Source organism: Tiliqua scincoides, chromosome 2 (assembly GCF_035046505.1).
Source record: "Tiliqua scincoides isolate rTilSci1 chromosome 2, rTilSci1.hap2, whole genome shotgun sequence".
Taxonomy (NCBI): Eukaryota; Metazoa; Chordata; class Lepidosauria; order Squamata; family Scincidae; genus Tiliqua; species Tiliqua scincoides.
In genome coordinates, this window is record NC_089822.1 from 211,054,662 (window position 1) to 211,073,186 (window position 18,525).

Genomic DNA, 18,525 nt, shown 5'->3' on the forward strand with positions numbered 1-18,525 from the left:
ATGAGAGAAACATGTCCATGATAATATTTTTTAGCTGAGCAGGTGCTTAAACTCATATTTCCGAAGTCCAAGTTCTCTGTTCACTAGACCACCTGGCTTCTGTAGTAATTCTTTCTCTTGAGCAATGATACTTTTATGTAACTTTAGGTTTTGCTGAAATAACTCAGTAGATGTGTTAAGAACTAATTTCCATTCCATTCTGTTGCTCTTTTTGAAAGGTATATCTGTTTTAAATAAGTCAAAATGGAAAGGTGGGACACTGCAAATAGAGTTGGCCAAAGAGAGCTTTTTGCACAGGTAATATTTATTATTTTCCAAATAGAGCTTTTTGTGATAATGACAGGTGCTACCTCCAAATCTTTTTGAATGATTGTTTGTTTTGAAGGCCCATTCTTTAAGATTCTCACTGGTATAATATAACTTTTGGTGTCCATGTAAATTACATGCTACTCACTGAAAATAAGTTTTACTTAACTGATGTTGATTTACAGCCCAGATGTATTGGGCTTGTCTGCTGTATTCCAGCAGCAGAGACTGCTTTATGGCACTTATAAAAACTGCTGCTGGAGCATCGGCGGAGAGACCACAGAGGCCCACCATGCACTAAAGAACAGAGCAGCACCTGCCAATGACAGTGAGTTGGTGGTAGAGGTGGAATGGGGCAGGGAGGAGTATGGAACAGGGGAGGGTAGGAGACATGGCAGGAGTGGGTGGCAGCCAGTGTGGCAACTAACCCTGGATGCTATCCCCTTTATCATTTCTCAACATTTCCCTTTCTTTCTTTGAACTTGTACCAGCTAAAGTTGCCTTGAGCTTTTGGAAAGTCAGGGAATGAATGAATGAATGAATGAATGAATAGCTGGTGCCAGTTCAAGGAGACCCATTGGCAAGTGAAAGACTTATGGGGAGGTAAGGGAAAATATTTTTGAAAGGAAAAGGTTTTTGAACTCCCCCTCCTCCCAAGGATGTAACGCTAACCTTTTTGGTGCAGCTGCATCAGCGGGGAGCGGGGAAGGATAGGACTGGGAGAAAGAGTCCATATTAATCAATGTAAATAAAATGTTTACAACCTTTAGAGCTACCAGCATTTGTGATTATAGAGATATAAGGTATCTCATCTTGTCTTTTTTTTTTAAATGGCAAACCGAAATGTCATGTTCTCACAGGCTAGCACGAGAGCGTCAAGAGGCAAGTGTTAAGAAGGAAACGCCACACAGTAATGGCATGACAAACGTCATAGAATCCCTGGAGAAATCTGGAGTTGTAGATTTTCATGTGAAAGCAGTACCAGGAACAGAAGTACCAGACCATAAGGTATGGTGAATTGACTGGATAGGAAGGAAGGGATCTAAGTGGCGAGCTAACATCCGTGCATGTGTCCTTTTTAATTTCAAATTTAAATGCACAGAGTAATGAATGTTATGTTGCTTCAACATTATTTTGTTAAACTTCTTGCATTAAATTTCCAAAAGCCACTGTTTGTTTTCTTTCTCTTTCATAGGACTGGGTTGTTGGCAAATTTGGCAGAGTCTTACCTATCCTCCACCTGAAAAGTCAACACAAAAATAAGATATCCTTTCCTGCAGGCTGAGTAAATGTTGAATGGAAGTAACCTATTACTATCCAGTTCTTAACACTCTTATATAATGTGACATTGTAACTATAGGAATATTGCTGTCTGCTTGAGTGAAAGAAACCAAATAAGGTCATTTAGTTAAAATATTTAATCAAAAATAATGAAGAATTTTAAGAACATGATATGCTTCACCAAGCTTAAAAAAGTGTTTTCTAGCAGTGTTTAAAAGTTTTCCTTCTGCATGATTTTGAATAGTCTGTAGTGTATATTGACATTCAGCTGCATTCAGAAATTGAAATGTTAATGGGGAGTTAATTTCCAGCTAGTATTGTGTGTGTGTGTGTGTGTGTGTGTGTGTGTGTATGCGCAAATCACATTGTGGTGCATCATGATGTACACAGATCTCTGAGCAGCTGGTAAAGAGTAATCCTTGCACCAGTGGGTTGGAATTAAGAAACTTGTGGCTCAGTTCTTTGACCCTGAAGGGAAGTTGAATACTGTATAAAAGCATGAAAAATGGATTTTTTCCCCACTGTATTTCTTTGTCATGATTATGTAGCTATTTAAATTTTTCTTAAATTCAGTAAGACTTCAGCTGACTCACTCCTACTACTGCATTAGCTTTCTTTTGATATGCAATGAGGCAGGTTGCATGCAGGATGGTCTTAAAACATATTCATAAAAATTCGTTTTCCCCTGTAGAATTTCTGAACTTTTACAGGCAAATGGTTTGTTTTTCTTAATTCCAAGAATAACATAATAAAGTATGATCCCTCCAAATATTGCCACAATCTCAAGAAGCTGAATCCAGACTTTTCTGAGACAGTTCCCATTTCCCAACTCACATGGTATTTGGAAGAAGGTGACAATCGCACGAGCAAGAAACGGCAAGGACAGTTTCCTGTAGCTAAAAAGACCCCTAAAAAGAGAACGAAAGTGAAGGGCAGTGACAATTTGAATAGGACAGAGCCAAATTCTCTGTTTTCATCAAAAACAACAAACATAGCCCCAATTAAACTACCTGAAAACCACACTCCTAATATGGAAAAGCAGGATACAAAACGTTCAGTGCATCAGAAGCTCAGGATTGGCTTAACATCTAGCAGCAATATAAGCAAACTCTCTGAAAGTGATATTGATTCTGAAGAAGAAATCAAAGCCTTAATGGCAAGAGAGAAAGAAATACACACAGTTAATTCTGATATTGAATCTGAAGATGACAACATGGAAGTTGTCAGAGATGATTTTGAACTGAAGTATGCAACTCACTGGTCTCTTCAGAAAGCATGTGATGCCAAGAAAGTACATAAAAGGTGTGATGGACAACGTGGAACCAGTGAGAATGAATCCGATTATGATTCAGCAGGCACAGATGAAATTTTAGCTAAAACACCAAATAAAAAGAGGAAAAAGAATGAAGTTCTAAAGGGATCTATGCCCATCAAAGGGGGAAGAGAGGATAGATCTGAAAGTGGCATATTGACACATGCTACAAGCTCTGGCTCTCTTGGTTTAACAAAAAGCAAAAGCAAAGAGAAAAAAAGAGCAGTGCTTGAAAAAACATTTCCCATGGCAGCTCCTGAACATAGCCACATCACTAATCAGTGCAACTCTAAGGATGGTGGAAGTTCTGATTCACTCCACGACACAAGTGAATCTGAAGAGGATGAAGACTATGAAATTATGATGCAAAACTGTTACCAGCTGGATCAGACGTTAAAAGATTTAGAAAGGTTAGCTGGTGAAAATACGGAGACTACAGATGAGGAGGCAGATGGTAACCAAATTGATACTCAGTGCAATACCAAAGAATCTCCAATTAGTAACACCAGCAATATTACAAAGACTTCCAGAGTTAATGCTACTGCTAAAAAAATGATTTGCCCTGAAGAAATTGTTTCTGCCATTTTAGAAGAAGAAAGTTCTGATGAAGAAAATTCCAAAAAAAAGCGCTCACGTTTGAAAGTTCAGCCTTTCAGAGGAATGGGGTCATTAAACATAAATGAAATGACAACAGAAGTAACTAAGGGTGAGCTGGACATACACAAAAGCGAAGATAACCAGGATGCTTCTTACCTTGTCAATTTGGAAACTCTCAAGAATGTATCCAATTCCCAGTGTTCAGATCCTGCAGGTGACCATTTTACTTGCAAATCACACTCATTAAGAGAAATTAACTCTGACTCCCATGAAAACTCTGACTGCAGCACACACAGTGCAGAAGATAGTGAGGAGGGATGCAGTGGTGTGAATGTTGTATCTGAAACAAATCTCCCAATTAATCAGAAGTCTCTTTCCAAGAGGACAAAGTTGAAGATGAGCCCTAAAGGGTCAGATTTTGTGCAAACTAAGAACAGCCCTTTGAAAAACAAAGAGCAATTTCTGGATTCTGCCAAACCTTTAGGCACCTTGGATCAAAAGGAAAAACATCTGCAGGATAACATGAAAAGACTGGCAGCTCTACAAGAGAGGCAAAAAGAGAGAGAGATTCAGAAGAAACTTATTCAGGGAGCTCTGACCAATCTGGTAGCTATTTTTAACTTGATTCATTCTAAGTTTATAGTTGTGTAAAATATAGCAAAATACGGTTGCCTTTTTTTGCTATTACTGTGGCTGATCATGAAATTCTGAATTTCAGAGATAACGTTATGCCTTTAGTAATAGCAACACGACAACATTTGAGTTCTTGGTGTTGGAAACTTGGTCACACTATCACAGAATTTCCTTAGTTTGATATTGCTATAAAGGTTGAGTCTCAGTTTCCACAAGGATTCCATTTCCAGGGCTCAAGTGGATGGCAAAAATTGCGTTAAGGCAAATCCATTTAAAAAACAGTGTCCCTTTGCTCTGTGATTTAAAAACAACCTTGCTGACCTTTGTAATGCATCAGGCAGATAACACAGGCCTACAAAACTGAGGGTCAGAGAAGTTTTTCCCAAACTTGATGGTGGTTTGATATGAATTTGGGGTGCTGATTCCAAAAATGGCATCTGTTTTGTCCTATCACGCCTAGCTTTGGAGACACGGCATAGCCTCTTTAGTGAATGGTTCAAGTAGCTTCCTCATGAGGAAGCCATGGTGTAGGCTTCTTCCCTCCCTTCACCGGGAGCATGATCCCTCCCTTCACCGGGAGCTGCCGCAAGGAGAAAGAATGGAGGAGGTAATAATCACTTTGACTTAGCATACTTTGACATGCTTAGGGGGAAAGGAGGGGACGCTTGCCTGTTCTAAGCACCTGGAGACAGAATGATTGATGGATTGTCTGCCAGCTGCCCAATCCTGCATTAACAAGGTTATTGTTAAACGACATTTTTCCTTAGTTAAAAGGGCCCTTCTCATTGCTTTGAGATAAAACCACAGGTGAAAGGTGGATAATTAGATTAAACCTGTAATACACAACAAATACATTTTTATCCCCAAATTGATATAATACCATGGGTATAATAATAATATATATTATACCGTGGGTATAATAATATTGCATTGTATTTCTTCATAACTGATAATATACTTCCTCCATGGTTTTTAAGGAAACCCAGTCAACAAGTAAACAAAAACACATAGTATTTGATTCAGATGGTGCAAGTGAAGATGAAGTAGAAGAGAGAACTACAGAAAGGTTTTCTGGAAAACGGCTTAAAAAAGTGAGTAGATGATGAGGGCTTCTACAGTATTGTAAGATATTGTCCTCAAATCCCAAACAGCTGTTTCATGTAGCCAGACATGTTGGGGAAAGTTCCACACTGCATGTGTTCATATCTTGAGATTACTGCCACTGTTTAACATGCTGCTGCTATCCTAGCAGTGCAAAATTATGCATATTTTCTCAGTTATAAGTCCCACTTGTTCAATGAAACTTTCTCTCAGGAAAATGTATATAGGATTGCAGCCTAAGTATGTAGTTAGGTGACCAAAGAGACATTGATTTTAATTTGACTTTTTCCCAAGGAATCATTAGGGCCCACAGCACATGCACTCGGTTCTTTCTTCATTTCCTTCTGTGAAGTTGTTCCCAAAGTGCTCCTTAAACTTGCCCGCATTCAAAAATGCTCACAGTTAGCTACAAGAGTGGATTTTTCTTCCCTGAAAGAGAAAAACTAGTTTAAATTCACCATTTGTTATGCATTGGTGAAAGATATATGGACAATTAAATATGTAAAGCATTTGAAATAATTTTTTTAAAATTAACTGATTAAACATGTTTGTTTCTATGTTCAAGGAACTCAGCACTAAAACTTCTGGAAAGTTGTTTGAGAGCAGTGAGGATGAATCCGATACTTCAGGTGAAGAAGATGACAGATTCAAAATCAAACCTCAGTTTGAAGGCAAAGCAGGGGAGAAGGTTAGCAAATCTTCTTAGTAGATTATTTTGGCTTCCTCTTGAATTCTGGTAGTTGAATTTATAAGCCCACTCACATACAATTCCAACTGGATGTTTCAGTATTGAAGATCAAAGTGTAAATCATAACCATCAGTTCTTACCCAAAGTCATTGTAATACTTTCCTGTGAGCCTATATGTATCCAGAACTGACCTAAGTCTTCCTGAGACTCAAAGTGATATGACATATGCTATCCCCCTTAGGCCCAAATCCTAACCAATTTTCCAGCACTGGCATAGCTGTGCCAATGAGACATGTGCTGCATCCTTCAGTTGGGTGGCACTCACAGAGGCCTCCTCAAAGTAAGGGAATATTTGTTCCCTTACTTCAGAGCTGCATTATCCTTATGTTGGTTCTGGAAAGTGGGTTAGGATTGTGCCTAGTGGCAACGCCCCAGGTGGGCATGGTGATGTACCATCACCCCACCCCCACCGGTTTTTTAGCTGTACCTTTTGTTAGAACACAGATATTTCAATGTGGTTTGTTTCATTGCATTCTGCATGAAATTACACATTGATTGATATATAACATGATGGTCTTATTCCTCCAAATGCTGATTTTAGTGATTTTGAAAACTTGGAGAGAGAGAGAGAGAGAGAGAGAGAGAGAGAGAGAGAGAGAGAGACAGGCAGACACACACACACACACACACACGCACACACACCGTGTCAACTTACTAACACCTTATTGCAGCAGTTCTCAAACTTTTTGCACTGGGACCCACTTTTTAGAATGACAATCTGTCCAGGACCCATTGGAAGTGATGTCATGGCCAGAAGTGACATCATCAAGCAAATTAAAATACATAATTATAAATTAAATTAAAATAAAATAATTAAATAAGGGGGAGCCAGTCCTGTTCCATCAAGTGAATCTACTCTGAAGTAAGTTCCATAGTGGTCATTGGGGCTTACTCTCAGGAAAGTGTGGGTAGGATTGCAGCCTGTGAGCCCAATCCTATGCATGTCTACTCTGAAGTAAGTCCCATAGTGGTCAATGGGGCTTACTCTCAGGAAAGTGTGGGTAGAATTGCAGCCTGTGAGCCCACTCCTATTCATGTCTACTCTGAAGTAAGTCCCATAGTGGTCAATGGGGCTTACTCTGTAGTCTGCCTGCAATAGCAACCCCCCAAAAAGAGTGAGCTCTTCAGCCCTCCTAGTGCCCAGTTTAAAGTTCTTCTATTTCAGGCATATCCATATAAAGGCCCACCTGGCTTTGCAAGTGCAAAATAGAAAACTTCCCCTTACCATTTAAGCCTCTTTTTTGTTCTTTTTAGGGGAGGGGGGAGGCTGCCTTCTGTTGCATTCCAGCTCCATCAGATGAGGACCCTTCTGGTGTCCTCAGATTCCCCTTTGCCTGGCCTGACCACCAGCCAAGGCACATCTGCCTAGTCGCGAGTAAACGCGACTGTGAGGCTGCTTTGCTTTCCATAAGGCTCCATAGGCTGGGAGGGAGGCAGCTGGGAGGGAGGAACCTCCTTCTTCCGTGTTTTTGGGGGCTGCACTCATTGGATGAGGATCATTCTGATGTCCTTGGAGCCTCTCAGCCTGCCTCGACTAAGGCAAGTCCACCTACTTGCCCGCCTACAAGTCCGCCTACGAGTAAACGCAGCCATGTGGCTTCGTTTTGGGCTCAGACTCGCAGCTGGGAGGGGGAAGCTTCTCGGGTGTTTTTGGGGGGCTGCATTCATTCGATTGGGACCATTCTGGTGTTGTTGGATTCCTCTCAGCCTGCCCTTTCCAACAGACCGTGGCAAGTGTGCCTACTCACGAGTAAATGCACAATAAGGCTCACTTTCACTTTCCATAGGGCTCCATGCATTTTTTCCTTCCGGCTTTTTGGCCATAACTTTTGAAGGAAAGGAGCAATTTCAATTCTGTTTTCTGCACTGCACTCCGCTGGCCATTCTGCATACAACGGTGTATGGCATGACGCGGTAGCTCCTAACCCCGCAATGTTAGCACGTCACCCCCAGGGCGCGTCACCCCCCAGCGCGTCACCTGGTGTGGCCCGCATGCCCCTAGCGATGCCAGTGATTGTGTCCTCACTCAGTGATGTGCCAGCCTCTGCTACTCCCACACTTCGTCTTTGTCTCTGTCCCTTTCTTCCTTTTCTAATCTGGGGAGTGGGGGGGCAGCAGCAGTGGGGGCAAGTGGGTGGACAGAGATGGGCACCCTCCTCCTCATAGATGGGCCAGCCTTGTCTGTATCTGACAGTACATAAAATTTGTGTCCCTTGATTTTTCTTCATTCACCTCAACTTCACTGGTACAGTATTCTTGTTTTTAAGTTGCACTCCAAAATCAGTTCTAGTGCTATCATTGCTAGGCCCTATCTGACCCTTCTGCTACCAGTTAGTTCATCTAGTTGGTTCATCATCCCAGTACTCATTATCAAGCCCTGTTCTGACCAACCAGCTCCGACTATGAGCTTGCCATGGAGGGAACATGCCTTTTCAGTACCTGGTACTGAAAAAAGTTGGTTATTATGAAACCTTTTTGGTGTTTTTGTGTGTATATAAAAATATTAATGTCACTGCTTTCATGTAGCAATGATCAAGGGTAGAATTAACATCTGTATAAACTACTGAAGAATGCTACTCTTCTATTGTTGTAGCTCATGCATTTGCAGTCACGATTTGGGACAGATGAAAGATTTCGCATGGATGCCCGCTTTCTTGAAAGTGATAGTGAACAAGAAGGTGAGATTTTCCTATGGGTTGTTTCAGAGAGTGCTTTGCAGAACTTCATTATTATTTTTTAAAAAAAGAATATTTCATTATTCACTATTTAATGTCACTTGTTACCCACTACTTTTACTGGATGCATTAACTCAGTGAAAGCAATTAACAGCCCAATCCTGACCAACTTTCCAGCACTGATGTAGCTGCAATGCAATGTAGCTTCTATTGCTTTGAGGAGACATTCATGACAGCCTCCCCATGCTCACGCACTGCAGAATGCACTCCATGCACCATTGGCATGGCTGTATTAGCACTGGAAAGTTGGTTAGGAGTGGGGTATAATATACACTGCTCTTTTGACCACAGTGGTGTGGCAGGCAGAAGAAAAGAGGGAGATGTGCTGCAATTGAATATGGATGTTCTTTTTTTTCTTGGAAGCTGAGAAACTAAATATTATAGAATGCAATTCACCATAAACATACATGTGAGACTTGTGTTTCCACAAGGGATCTGTTCTCGAACCCTCCGCAGATAACAAAAACCACAGATAAGGAAATCCATTATTTTGGCCCCTTTAAATCCTCCAAAAGCAACTAGAGCTGTACTCCAGTTGCCTCCAGAGGACTTTCTGAAGCCCGCAGTGGCCGCGCATGTCCGCCTGGGACCTCTGCAGGCTTCAGAATGGCCTGCAGTACCCAAAAAGTGACGTTTTAAGCCTTTTAAGGCATTCTGAGGCCCGGGGAAGTCCTCTCTCTGTCTAAGAATGCCTTAAAAGGCATAGAAACATTGCTTTTCCCAAGGAAAACCAGAAGTATTGTTTTTTCTGCCCTAATGGCCATTCTAAAGCCTGCAAACTGAGGTTCTGGTCACATTCAGAGGGTTTGGGTTGGGCCAAGTCTGGCTCAACACAGATATGGAGGCCTCACCTGTATCTTGAAACATATCTGTTATGCTGTGGATTATATAAACATGGGGCTAAGATGATCTGGTGCTTCAGTTTTGTATTTTTTGTTTTATTATTTTAAACATTTATATTCTGCCTTTCTAAAAAAAATTAAGGCAACTAACAAAAATTTTATAACAATACATTCAAAATAAAAACTCAGCAATTATTAAAAACAAGCCTGGGGGCATGACTGAGACATATAAAATATGTATGGGGTGGACAGAAAAACCAGTGGTGGAGTTAGGAAATGGAAATGTTTCTTTTTCCAGCATGCAATTATTCTTTGGAACCCCTTGCCACAGGATGTTGTGATGGTACATGTCCTTGATGTCTTTAAAAGGGGATTGGACAGATTATTGGAGGAAAGTTCAACACAGGGTGCATGTTACCTGATGGCTTTGAGAAACCTCCAGGTTTTAGAGTTAACCTATTTCTAATTGCTAGGTGCAAAAGAGAGGCATCAGTACACGGGCAGATCCAAGAGGGGGGCCATGAGTGCATGCCTCCCCCCCCAACTGTCACGCCAGTGTGGAATGGCGCCTGCTAGAATGGGGAACAAAGTTGGGCGAAAAGGGAACACCCACTGGGCGGGATGACCCAAGTTGGAATAGGAGCCCAGGTCTACCCAGCAGGTAGATCTGGCTCCAAGTCGAGGCAGGAGCCCAAGTCCAGTGACGTCACTAGGGTTCGCGTCACCCAGTGCGGGAGGCCAGCGCGTCACCCCCATGCAGTGGGCGGGGCAACGCCTCAGGTGGTGGGTGTGGTGATCTACCATCACCCCAGCCCCACTGGTTTTTTTGGCTGTACCTTTTGATAGAATAAAGATATTTCTACGCAGTTTGTTTCATCGCATTCTGCATGAAATTGCACATTGATTGATATGTAACATGATGGTATTATTTTTGCAAACTGTGATTTTGGTCACTAGTGGTGTCACCTCCCCCCAGGGTGTCAACTTACTAACACCTTACTGGACCAGTTCTCAAACTTTTAGCACTGGGACCCACTTTTTAGAATGACAATCCGTCCAGGACCCATCATAAAGCAAATTGAAATAAATAATTATAAATAAAGTAAAGTAAAGTAAAATAAATAAATAAATAAATAAATAAGGGAAAGGGCTTTCCATATGTTCTTAAAAACAATAAATAAAAAAACATGAAAGGAAGGGGTAAGGTGCAACATACATCTTATCATGCCAGCCTACCCATTTGCAGCAACAACATTTCACCAAACTAAAAAACTGACTGAAATTTTTAAAAAAGTCACCAAAATTGCAATAAAGTAATGTGAAATTGGCTTAAGTGCATAAGGGAGAGAATTTCTGAGAAGTTGTACCACTGCCGAGAATCCCATGCCTCTAGCCACCATACCTGACACTTTCTTCAGAGGCTCCCCCACTCCCCCCAAAAACATCCACCTCAGATTATCTTAAGGGACAGGCAGGCAGGCTGGATGATATCAAAGAATTGTCTAGAGCAGTGTTTCTAAACTGTGGGTCGGGAGCCACTAGGTGGGTCACAAGCCAATTTCTGGTGGGTCTCCATTCTTTTCAATGTTTTATTTTTAATATATTAGACATGTTGCTACCATGGTATGTGATTGCATTTGGGGAAAAGTTACCGACCTGTGCTTTTAACAAACTACTGTGTACATTCTTTTAACAATGACAGTCAATGGGACTTACTCCTGGGTAAGTGTGGGTAGGATTGTAGCCTAGAATTGTAAAAATTTTTCCCACTTGATGATGTCACTTCCGGTCATGACATCACTTCCAGTGGGTCCTGACAGATTCTCATTCTAAAAAGTGGGTCCCAGTGCTAAATGTGTGAGAACCACTGGTCTAGAGTAAAGGTAGCCAAGACAATAGAAGAAGAGTCTTCCCGTTCCCATATAATCTTCATGAAAATTGTTCTGTGGTACTAATATGAATTCTTTAACTGTTTATCATTTTTTTCTATTTTAATTTTTAGATGACTCAGAAAAAATGGAAGTGAATGAAAAGGAGGAGAATCTTGCTTTAGAAAAAAAGAAAAATCTTGAGATATTGAAAAATCTTTTACATCTTAACATAGAACCTTCCAAACCAAGCAAGCAGGCTGCAAATACCATGAAATTCAGGTACAGACCTCTCTTTTAGCAGACAGACATTAGGATGTTTAGGGAAAGGATACACAAATGAGTAGGTTTTTTCTCAAATATGTTTTCTATACCAATTCATTACAGTAACTCTGATTTTTCTGATAGCCACTATACAAGTCAGTCTTGAATTCAGAGGTTATCTCTCAGTTTAACAACAATATGCCTCTTGATTAGTTATTGTTTTCTGGGGAACCATTTTGGATTACAGATTATAACACAGAATTCACAATCACTGCAACAAAATTTGTGGAAAGCAAAGCTTTAGCCAGGAGACTATTACTCTGAAGAGTAAGGTTCAGTAGTCTTCAGGCTAGAAGTCCATCTGCAGTCCATATCTGTCCTTTGGGAGGGGGAAATCAAATGTAGTTGGCCAAATCAACCTTGAGCCACTACTACTCTGTGGATCTGGGAAGTGACCCCTGTGCCTCTCCCAGAAGACATTGTTTTAATGACATATCAGGGAAGGGAGGCATAGCAAGGCCAAGTAGGTAGACCAAGCCAAGCCAAGAAGTATGAATTGTCCCCAGCCCTGGCAATTTGCAACACTAGAGTCTCTGCAGCTTCACCCCTTCTTACTTCACAGAATGCTACTGGTCCTGGGACTGTGTTGACATTTATTATATTTGACATCTTAAGTGCCAAAAATGTGAGAAAAAGTGATTGTGAGCAATGAAATATTTATTTTGTGGGAAGCCTCTGTTGAAATTTTCTAATACCTTGAGTACATGTTGGTGAGAATGCAAAGTCTGCATATCAACAACTTCAAAAATCAAATGTCTATTGATTGATCTATAGCTTTGATGAAAGCTACATCTTCAGTACCCAAGAGCAGTATATGAATTTCATTCATTCATTCATTCATTATACCTTTATTGGCATAAACAATTTCCAATAAATGACAGCAATATCAACATAAAAACTTACAATAAACAGAGGGATAAAAACAGCCAAGGTTGAAACTACTCATTTTTCAGGATCACTATGTAGGGGCACAGAAAGACATAAAAATTTATACCTTGACAACACTGAGAGCAAGTATCTCGCAACATATAACAAGCAACACTCATTATCCCATCCAGCAGATACCGAACAGTGTCAATATCTGATCCATGGAAGTTTTCCAAAAATGGGAATAGGAATTGATGACATAGATCAGTTTAGTGGGAGCAATTAAGTAGCATGGGTCAAAGATTCAATTGAGGTTAAATCATGAGAATATGACTGGGAACATTCCAATGACCTATTCAATTTTGCTCTCAGCACATTTATGAATTGTATTTTTGTTGGTAAAATAATCTTTCTTAGGTTGTTATAGTATGTTCAGCTGTCAAAGCCAAAATCTTATGGAAGACTGACTAAATGTGAATGAAGGTGAATGAATGACTAAATGTGAGTGAAGATGCCATATTTGTATACTAAGCTTTTGTTATATTCCTGCATAATGAAATCTTAGCTCCATTGAACAAATTTTGAATTGTGTCAGAAACATTAGAATGTAATAAAAAATAAAATTTCATTTTTTTACATAGAGATATCAATGCCATTCGCTATGATCCTACAAGGCAGGACCATGCAATGTTTGAAAAAAAGCCTGAGGTCACTGAAAAAGAAAGGTAAGTGTTCAACTAATATTTTGTTGCTAGTAAGTTGTCCAAGTGATTAGTTTTATTTCCACAGTTGGCCTAGCCAGAAAGCAACTGAAAGTGGCTTGCATCAGTAGCAGATGGCAGGGAGAAAAAGGGGCAGCAGATTCAGGGTGCCCCCAAAAGGAGTATATTTGTATACAGCTTTTCAATGAAGATTGTATATTATCAAAAGCCAATGTTCACATTTCATTCCTGTAGTAAAGCTACAAGGAAGAAGAAGCGGGAGGAGGCTGAGAAACTTCCAGAAGTGTCTAAAGAAATCTTTTATAACGTTGCTGTGGATTTGAGAGAAGTCCTTGGATCTACAAAACATCATGAGAAAACTGAAATAATACCTTGGGACAAACATGATGCTGTGGAACCAGCAACTGCAGATGATACTGAGACATTAACATTCACTGCTGGAAGCGACAATCAAGAGGAAACCAATGGCTTCACATTTTCCTTTTTTGGTGCTGAAAATGAGACAACACCTATAAAAGAAGGTACAGTTGCATAGGTATAAGGCTAGCTTTATGAATGTTCAGTTCATTTTAGGAATCTGGACCAAATTTAATTTCTGACTAGCAAATTGTCCTTTTTGTGACATGGCCATAATGTGCAGAAACAGTACAAGACAGTGACAGACACTTTGCAACTACTGCCAAGAGCTAGAGTTGTACTGCAAGAGCATTCTAGAAATTGTAATTCTAGAAATACTTTATGCATGGTTTATTCTTCAGTGTTGGGTGTCCTGGCAGCTGCCCTTTAAAAACAAACAAACTCAGTAGGGTATGTCCGTCATGAGTACAAACATGATGCTGCCTTGTGACCAAAGACCAAGGGTTGCTCTGGCAGTTTCTAGACTGGACCTAGATTTTCCTTAAAAAAAACCTCTGACATCACAAAGAACATAACCCCAATTTGCTCAGGAGACTTGTAATGAAAACACAGCAGACTTCACAATTGAACAGGAGCATCACACCACAGCTGTCACCTCCACCATCTATAGGAGGTTGTGTCACTCCACCACATAAGTGGTCTGGCTGAACTGGGGATGTCCATCTGGGAAACTTACAAACAGGTCTAAAAAACTGCCATGGTTACAGGTTTATTTCCTAGTAACTGTGTTTAGGATTGCAACGTTAAGCATACATTTATTATTGACTGGGTATAGACCAAATAGCCCTTGCTGTGTGTAGGCTGAATAGCCATTGCCTAGCTATTTGTCTGCACGTTGCTTCCGCTGGTGCAAGGGCCAGATAGTCGAGCACTGCCAACGGCTCCTTCCAGACAACTGCTGACAGGATTCTGCCATCAGTGGGGCTGAATTGGAGTGGGAACCAGGGCAGGATGGGTCAAGAGTGGATCATGGTGGCCCTAGTATTTGCCATATTGAGAGCCAGGAGATGTACTTAGTCCTGCAATATCCAGGTTCAAATCCCCGCTCATGAAAAAGAAATGTGTTTTTATCCAAAAAGCAAGGCATAATTAACTGTCTTGTTTTTTGTTGTGTGTTTTTTGTTTGCAGATCCATATGTAATTGAAACAATAAAGCCAGCAAGAGTTGCATGGCAAGAAGACCCACGCTTTCAGGATAGAAGTTCTGAAGAAGAGGACGAGCTAGAATTAGCTGAAAGTGAAGATGTTAAAGAAGTGTAAATGTTACTTTATTATTTTGAAAATATTTGACTAGAATGCTGGATGGGCTGCACCTATTATGTGGTCTTTAAAAAACGGATTCTCTAGACGAGGTGTATCAAACGTAAGGCCTGCGGGCCAGTTGCGGCCCCCAGAAGCTCTTCATCTGATCTGATCTCCCAGGACCTCCATCAGCTGCTTTCAGCTTCTGAGGTGTCACTGCTGAAAGGGCTCTCATGCATGATAATTGGGCTCTCCCATATCTTGAAAATAAAGTCAAGATTTGCGTGTTTTGTCTTCTGCCTTTTGCAGCTAATGAGTTCCTAGGGGAGAAAAAGTGCTTATTTCTGGCCATCACCTGCTTAATGACATCCTGCTTCATGACTTCACTTCCAGCCCTCAACAGGTGCCATGAAGGCTATTCAGCCTGCTGTATGAATGACACCCATGCTCTAGACCAGTGATTTTCAAGCTCTCAAGGAGAGTTTGAGAGCCACTGTTTGCTGTAGGCAGCGGGGGCGGGGGGGAAGGCGGAGACACAATGCCCAGCATCGCGCCTGTGATTGGGCCACAGGGGCACGCTGGGCTCCCCTGACCCCTGGGAGGCTCCTGCAGTCGGTCGTGAGTGGCAGCGCACCCCTGCGATCAGAGACATGATGCGCAGTATCTTTCAGATTACTTTCAGTGTAACCTATATTACAGTATATTTCCTTGATCCTGAGGAAAAAAGACATTAGTTTGTCATCTCATAATTTCTGAAAAGCTTTTTGCTGTTTTGTTTTTCAGAACAATCCTTCACACTGACATCTAATTTTAAATACATATCACATACTAAATCAGGGGTGACAAATATAAGGCCCGGGGGCTGGATGCGGCCCGCAGAAGCTTTTTGTCTAGCCCTTGGGCTTTCAGCTGCTGAGCAATGCTGAGGTGACACTACTGAAAGGGTGGCCCGCATGATAATTAGGCTCTTCCATATCTTGAAATTAGATCAAGATTTGTGTAGTTTCTCTTCTGTCATTTGCAGCTGATGAGTTCCTACACGAGAACAGAGTGCTTATTTCTGGTTTTGACCTGTTTAATGACATCACTTCCTGTGTAATTGTATCACCTTCAGTCCTCAGCAGGCATCATGAATGCTATTTGGCCCTCTGTATGAAATGAGTGTGACACCCCTGTACTAAATAATGTATGTGAATTCAACTTCACAGTTCTGGTTGGCTAAAAAATGTATGTTTATTCCTCAAGTAGAATATACTGCCATGTTTTCCTTTAAGACAGTAGTGCTGCAATCCTTTGCAACCTTTCTCCTGAGTAAGTGGCATTGAACACAATAGGACTTATGTCTGATTACGCATCCATAGGATTGCATTGTAAAAGATGTGTTTGTTTGTTTGCAGGTCTCCAGCTCTACCACACTCAAATGTTAGATTTTTCTTCTTCATGCAAGGCGACAGTAGATTAAAAGGTACTGTTACCAGTGTGCTTTTAAACATGCATTAAACATGCACACATGGGTTGGGGGAGACTTGCCTTTTGCTATGGGTCCAGTAGTTGGCTCAGGTGTTTCATTAGGCCAGCTGCTTCATTAAACCCATTTCTTTCTTTTTTTAATTTTTTTTATTTCCCAAAAACAATTACAAACAAAAACACACAACACAAAAAACATCACTACACATACACACGAAAAAAAGGGTGCAGGAAATCATACATCACCATTGTATATCACTAAAACTAATAAATCATTACATATCTTAATCAATTTCCTCTTCTAAATTTACCTCTCAATATTACCTCTTTAATATCAAATGATACTAACCAATTTCTGTCCAGCCCACAGGTTTACACATTTTATCCCTGTTGCATATATGCATGTTGGGCAGAAATGGTTTAACACAGCTCCGGGATTGAATTTGGCCAAGGAGTTGGAGAGGACAGTTACAGTTTTTTTTTTATGTTGCTAACTACTTGTTTTCTCTAAGTAAAGAAGCTCCTAAGAGGTGGCTTTTGTTCACAGGATCAAATATTATGTGCAAGCAAAGTCCTGTTATCCATGGAATTTTCTGAGGAGCAGGCAAGGCTTCTTCTAAGGGGGAAGGGGGGTGAATGCTGACAATAAAAAGTATGGCCTTCCTCTTGGCCTTTGACTCTGAGGCCTCTTGCCATCAGTCCTACTACTAGACCTGGGTTGTACTCTCTTGGCAGGAGTTGTGCTAACCTGGGTTTTGCTCCCCTGGCAGGTACCCAGCACCACTTGTACATGTGTAAAGTGGAAATAAAAGGCTTTTCAGATAACAGTACAGATGAAATAAACATATTCAGCTAAAAGTTAGGTCTTGACACTGACGAATGTATGCTTAAGGATGCAAGGACCTGTCTGTCAATCCCTGCTTCTCCTGTCCAGCCAGCTGGCCCTCCAATGTGATGTCACTACCAAGTGCCACAGCACTCGGATTGCTGCACTTGTATACCTGGAGCACAGAACAGGACTCCAAAAGCCCATGGGGGACAGCATGACGTTCATTCAAACAAAGTCCAACATCCTGGTATCAAGATTTATAGCAAAGTATGCTCTCTGTCTTTTGTCTTCTGCCTCTTCCACCAGGAGTCATTAGTTGGATAGTGTTATATTGTGGTTTCTCCTCCCTTGTGCTTGAGCTGCATTCAGTTGGTAATAGCTAGGGACTTTGAAAAGGGCAAGAACAATCTTGGTAACACCATATGGCAGAGAACAGCTTGCAGCATGGCTAGTGATGTGGTTGCTATCTGGAAAGCTCTAATAATCTTTAGAAGTATGTAATTCATGCCAATATAATTGGCAACATAGAAGGAAGTGGAAATGCACCCGAACAGCACTGGGGCAGTAGATATCATTGTGTCTTTAGCTACTAAAACATCAAACCATTCAGAGGGAAGAGATCTTTATCCTACAGCAATAAGTTGCTTCTATCACAACTGCAACTTCAGTAAGATTAAAAATGTTAAATGAGACACTTTTCTTTATCTCATCTAGAGGGTCCAAAGCTCTTCTGTAAATCTTCAAACCTCGATGAAGACAGAGGTGACTGGGAAAGCAGGCGCCAAATGTTACTTGAGGTAAGGTGAATGAAAAGTTCTTGATCTCATGCAGAGCTATTCTAGGCAGTCATGTATAGACAACCCCTGGGGGCTGGGGGCTAAGAATAGGCCCTCAGTTTGGCTGTACTTGTCGTAAGAGGCGACTAAACAGCCACCGGGTAGATGGGACTCGTCAGCCTAGGAAGGCAGCTCATCTAAGAGAAGGAAACTCTGACCTCAAACCTCCACTGCCTTGTGGCTACATCCAGTTCTGGAAAAGGCTTCAGGAGTCAACCTCGAGGCAAAATCAGGAGCCGGAGTCCCTGAGGCAGTTCATGGCTGAACACAGTCACGTTCTGGCAACTCCTGCGACGCCGCTGGAACCAACCGTATTGGCTTCTGCCTTTCCATTGGACCATTCCAGCGACGTGGAGAGGGGGGATTTGCTGCATGGGTAACAGCCTATCCTCCATACC

General features: G+C 41.2%; 1 protein-coding gene across 1 annotated transcript in view; it reads left to right on the top strand.

Moving 5' to 3' along the window:
* The window catches only part of NOL8 (nucleolar protein 8), a 29,432-nt gene that overhangs the window by 4,842 nt on the left and 6,065 nt on the right, over nucleotides 1-18,525 (top strand). The window contains exons 4-16 of the mRNA XM_066617519.1: nucleotides 219-297; nucleotides 1,167-1,314; nucleotides 1,502-1,570; nucleotides 2,333-4,102; nucleotides 5,107-5,220; nucleotides 5,796-5,918; nucleotides 8,572-8,656; nucleotides 11,558-11,705; nucleotides 13,256-13,339; nucleotides 13,571-13,857; nucleotides 14,883-15,009; nucleotides 16,393-16,460; nucleotides 18,006-18,088. Of these exons, the coding sequence (XP_066473616.1) occupies nucleotides 219-297; nucleotides 1,167-1,314; nucleotides 1,502-1,570; nucleotides 2,333-4,102; nucleotides 5,107-5,220; nucleotides 5,796-5,918; nucleotides 8,572-8,656; nucleotides 11,558-11,705; nucleotides 13,256-13,339; nucleotides 13,571-13,857; nucleotides 14,883-15,009; nucleotides 16,393-16,460; nucleotides 18,006-18,088 (3,185 nt within the window). The remainder of the gene's footprint in view (nucleotides 1-218; nucleotides 298-1,166; nucleotides 1,315-1,501; nucleotides 1,571-2,332; nucleotides 4,103-5,106; nucleotides 5,221-5,795; nucleotides 5,919-8,571; nucleotides 8,657-11,557; nucleotides 11,706-13,255; nucleotides 13,340-13,570; nucleotides 13,858-14,882; nucleotides 15,010-16,392; nucleotides 16,461-18,005; nucleotides 18,089-18,525) is intronic.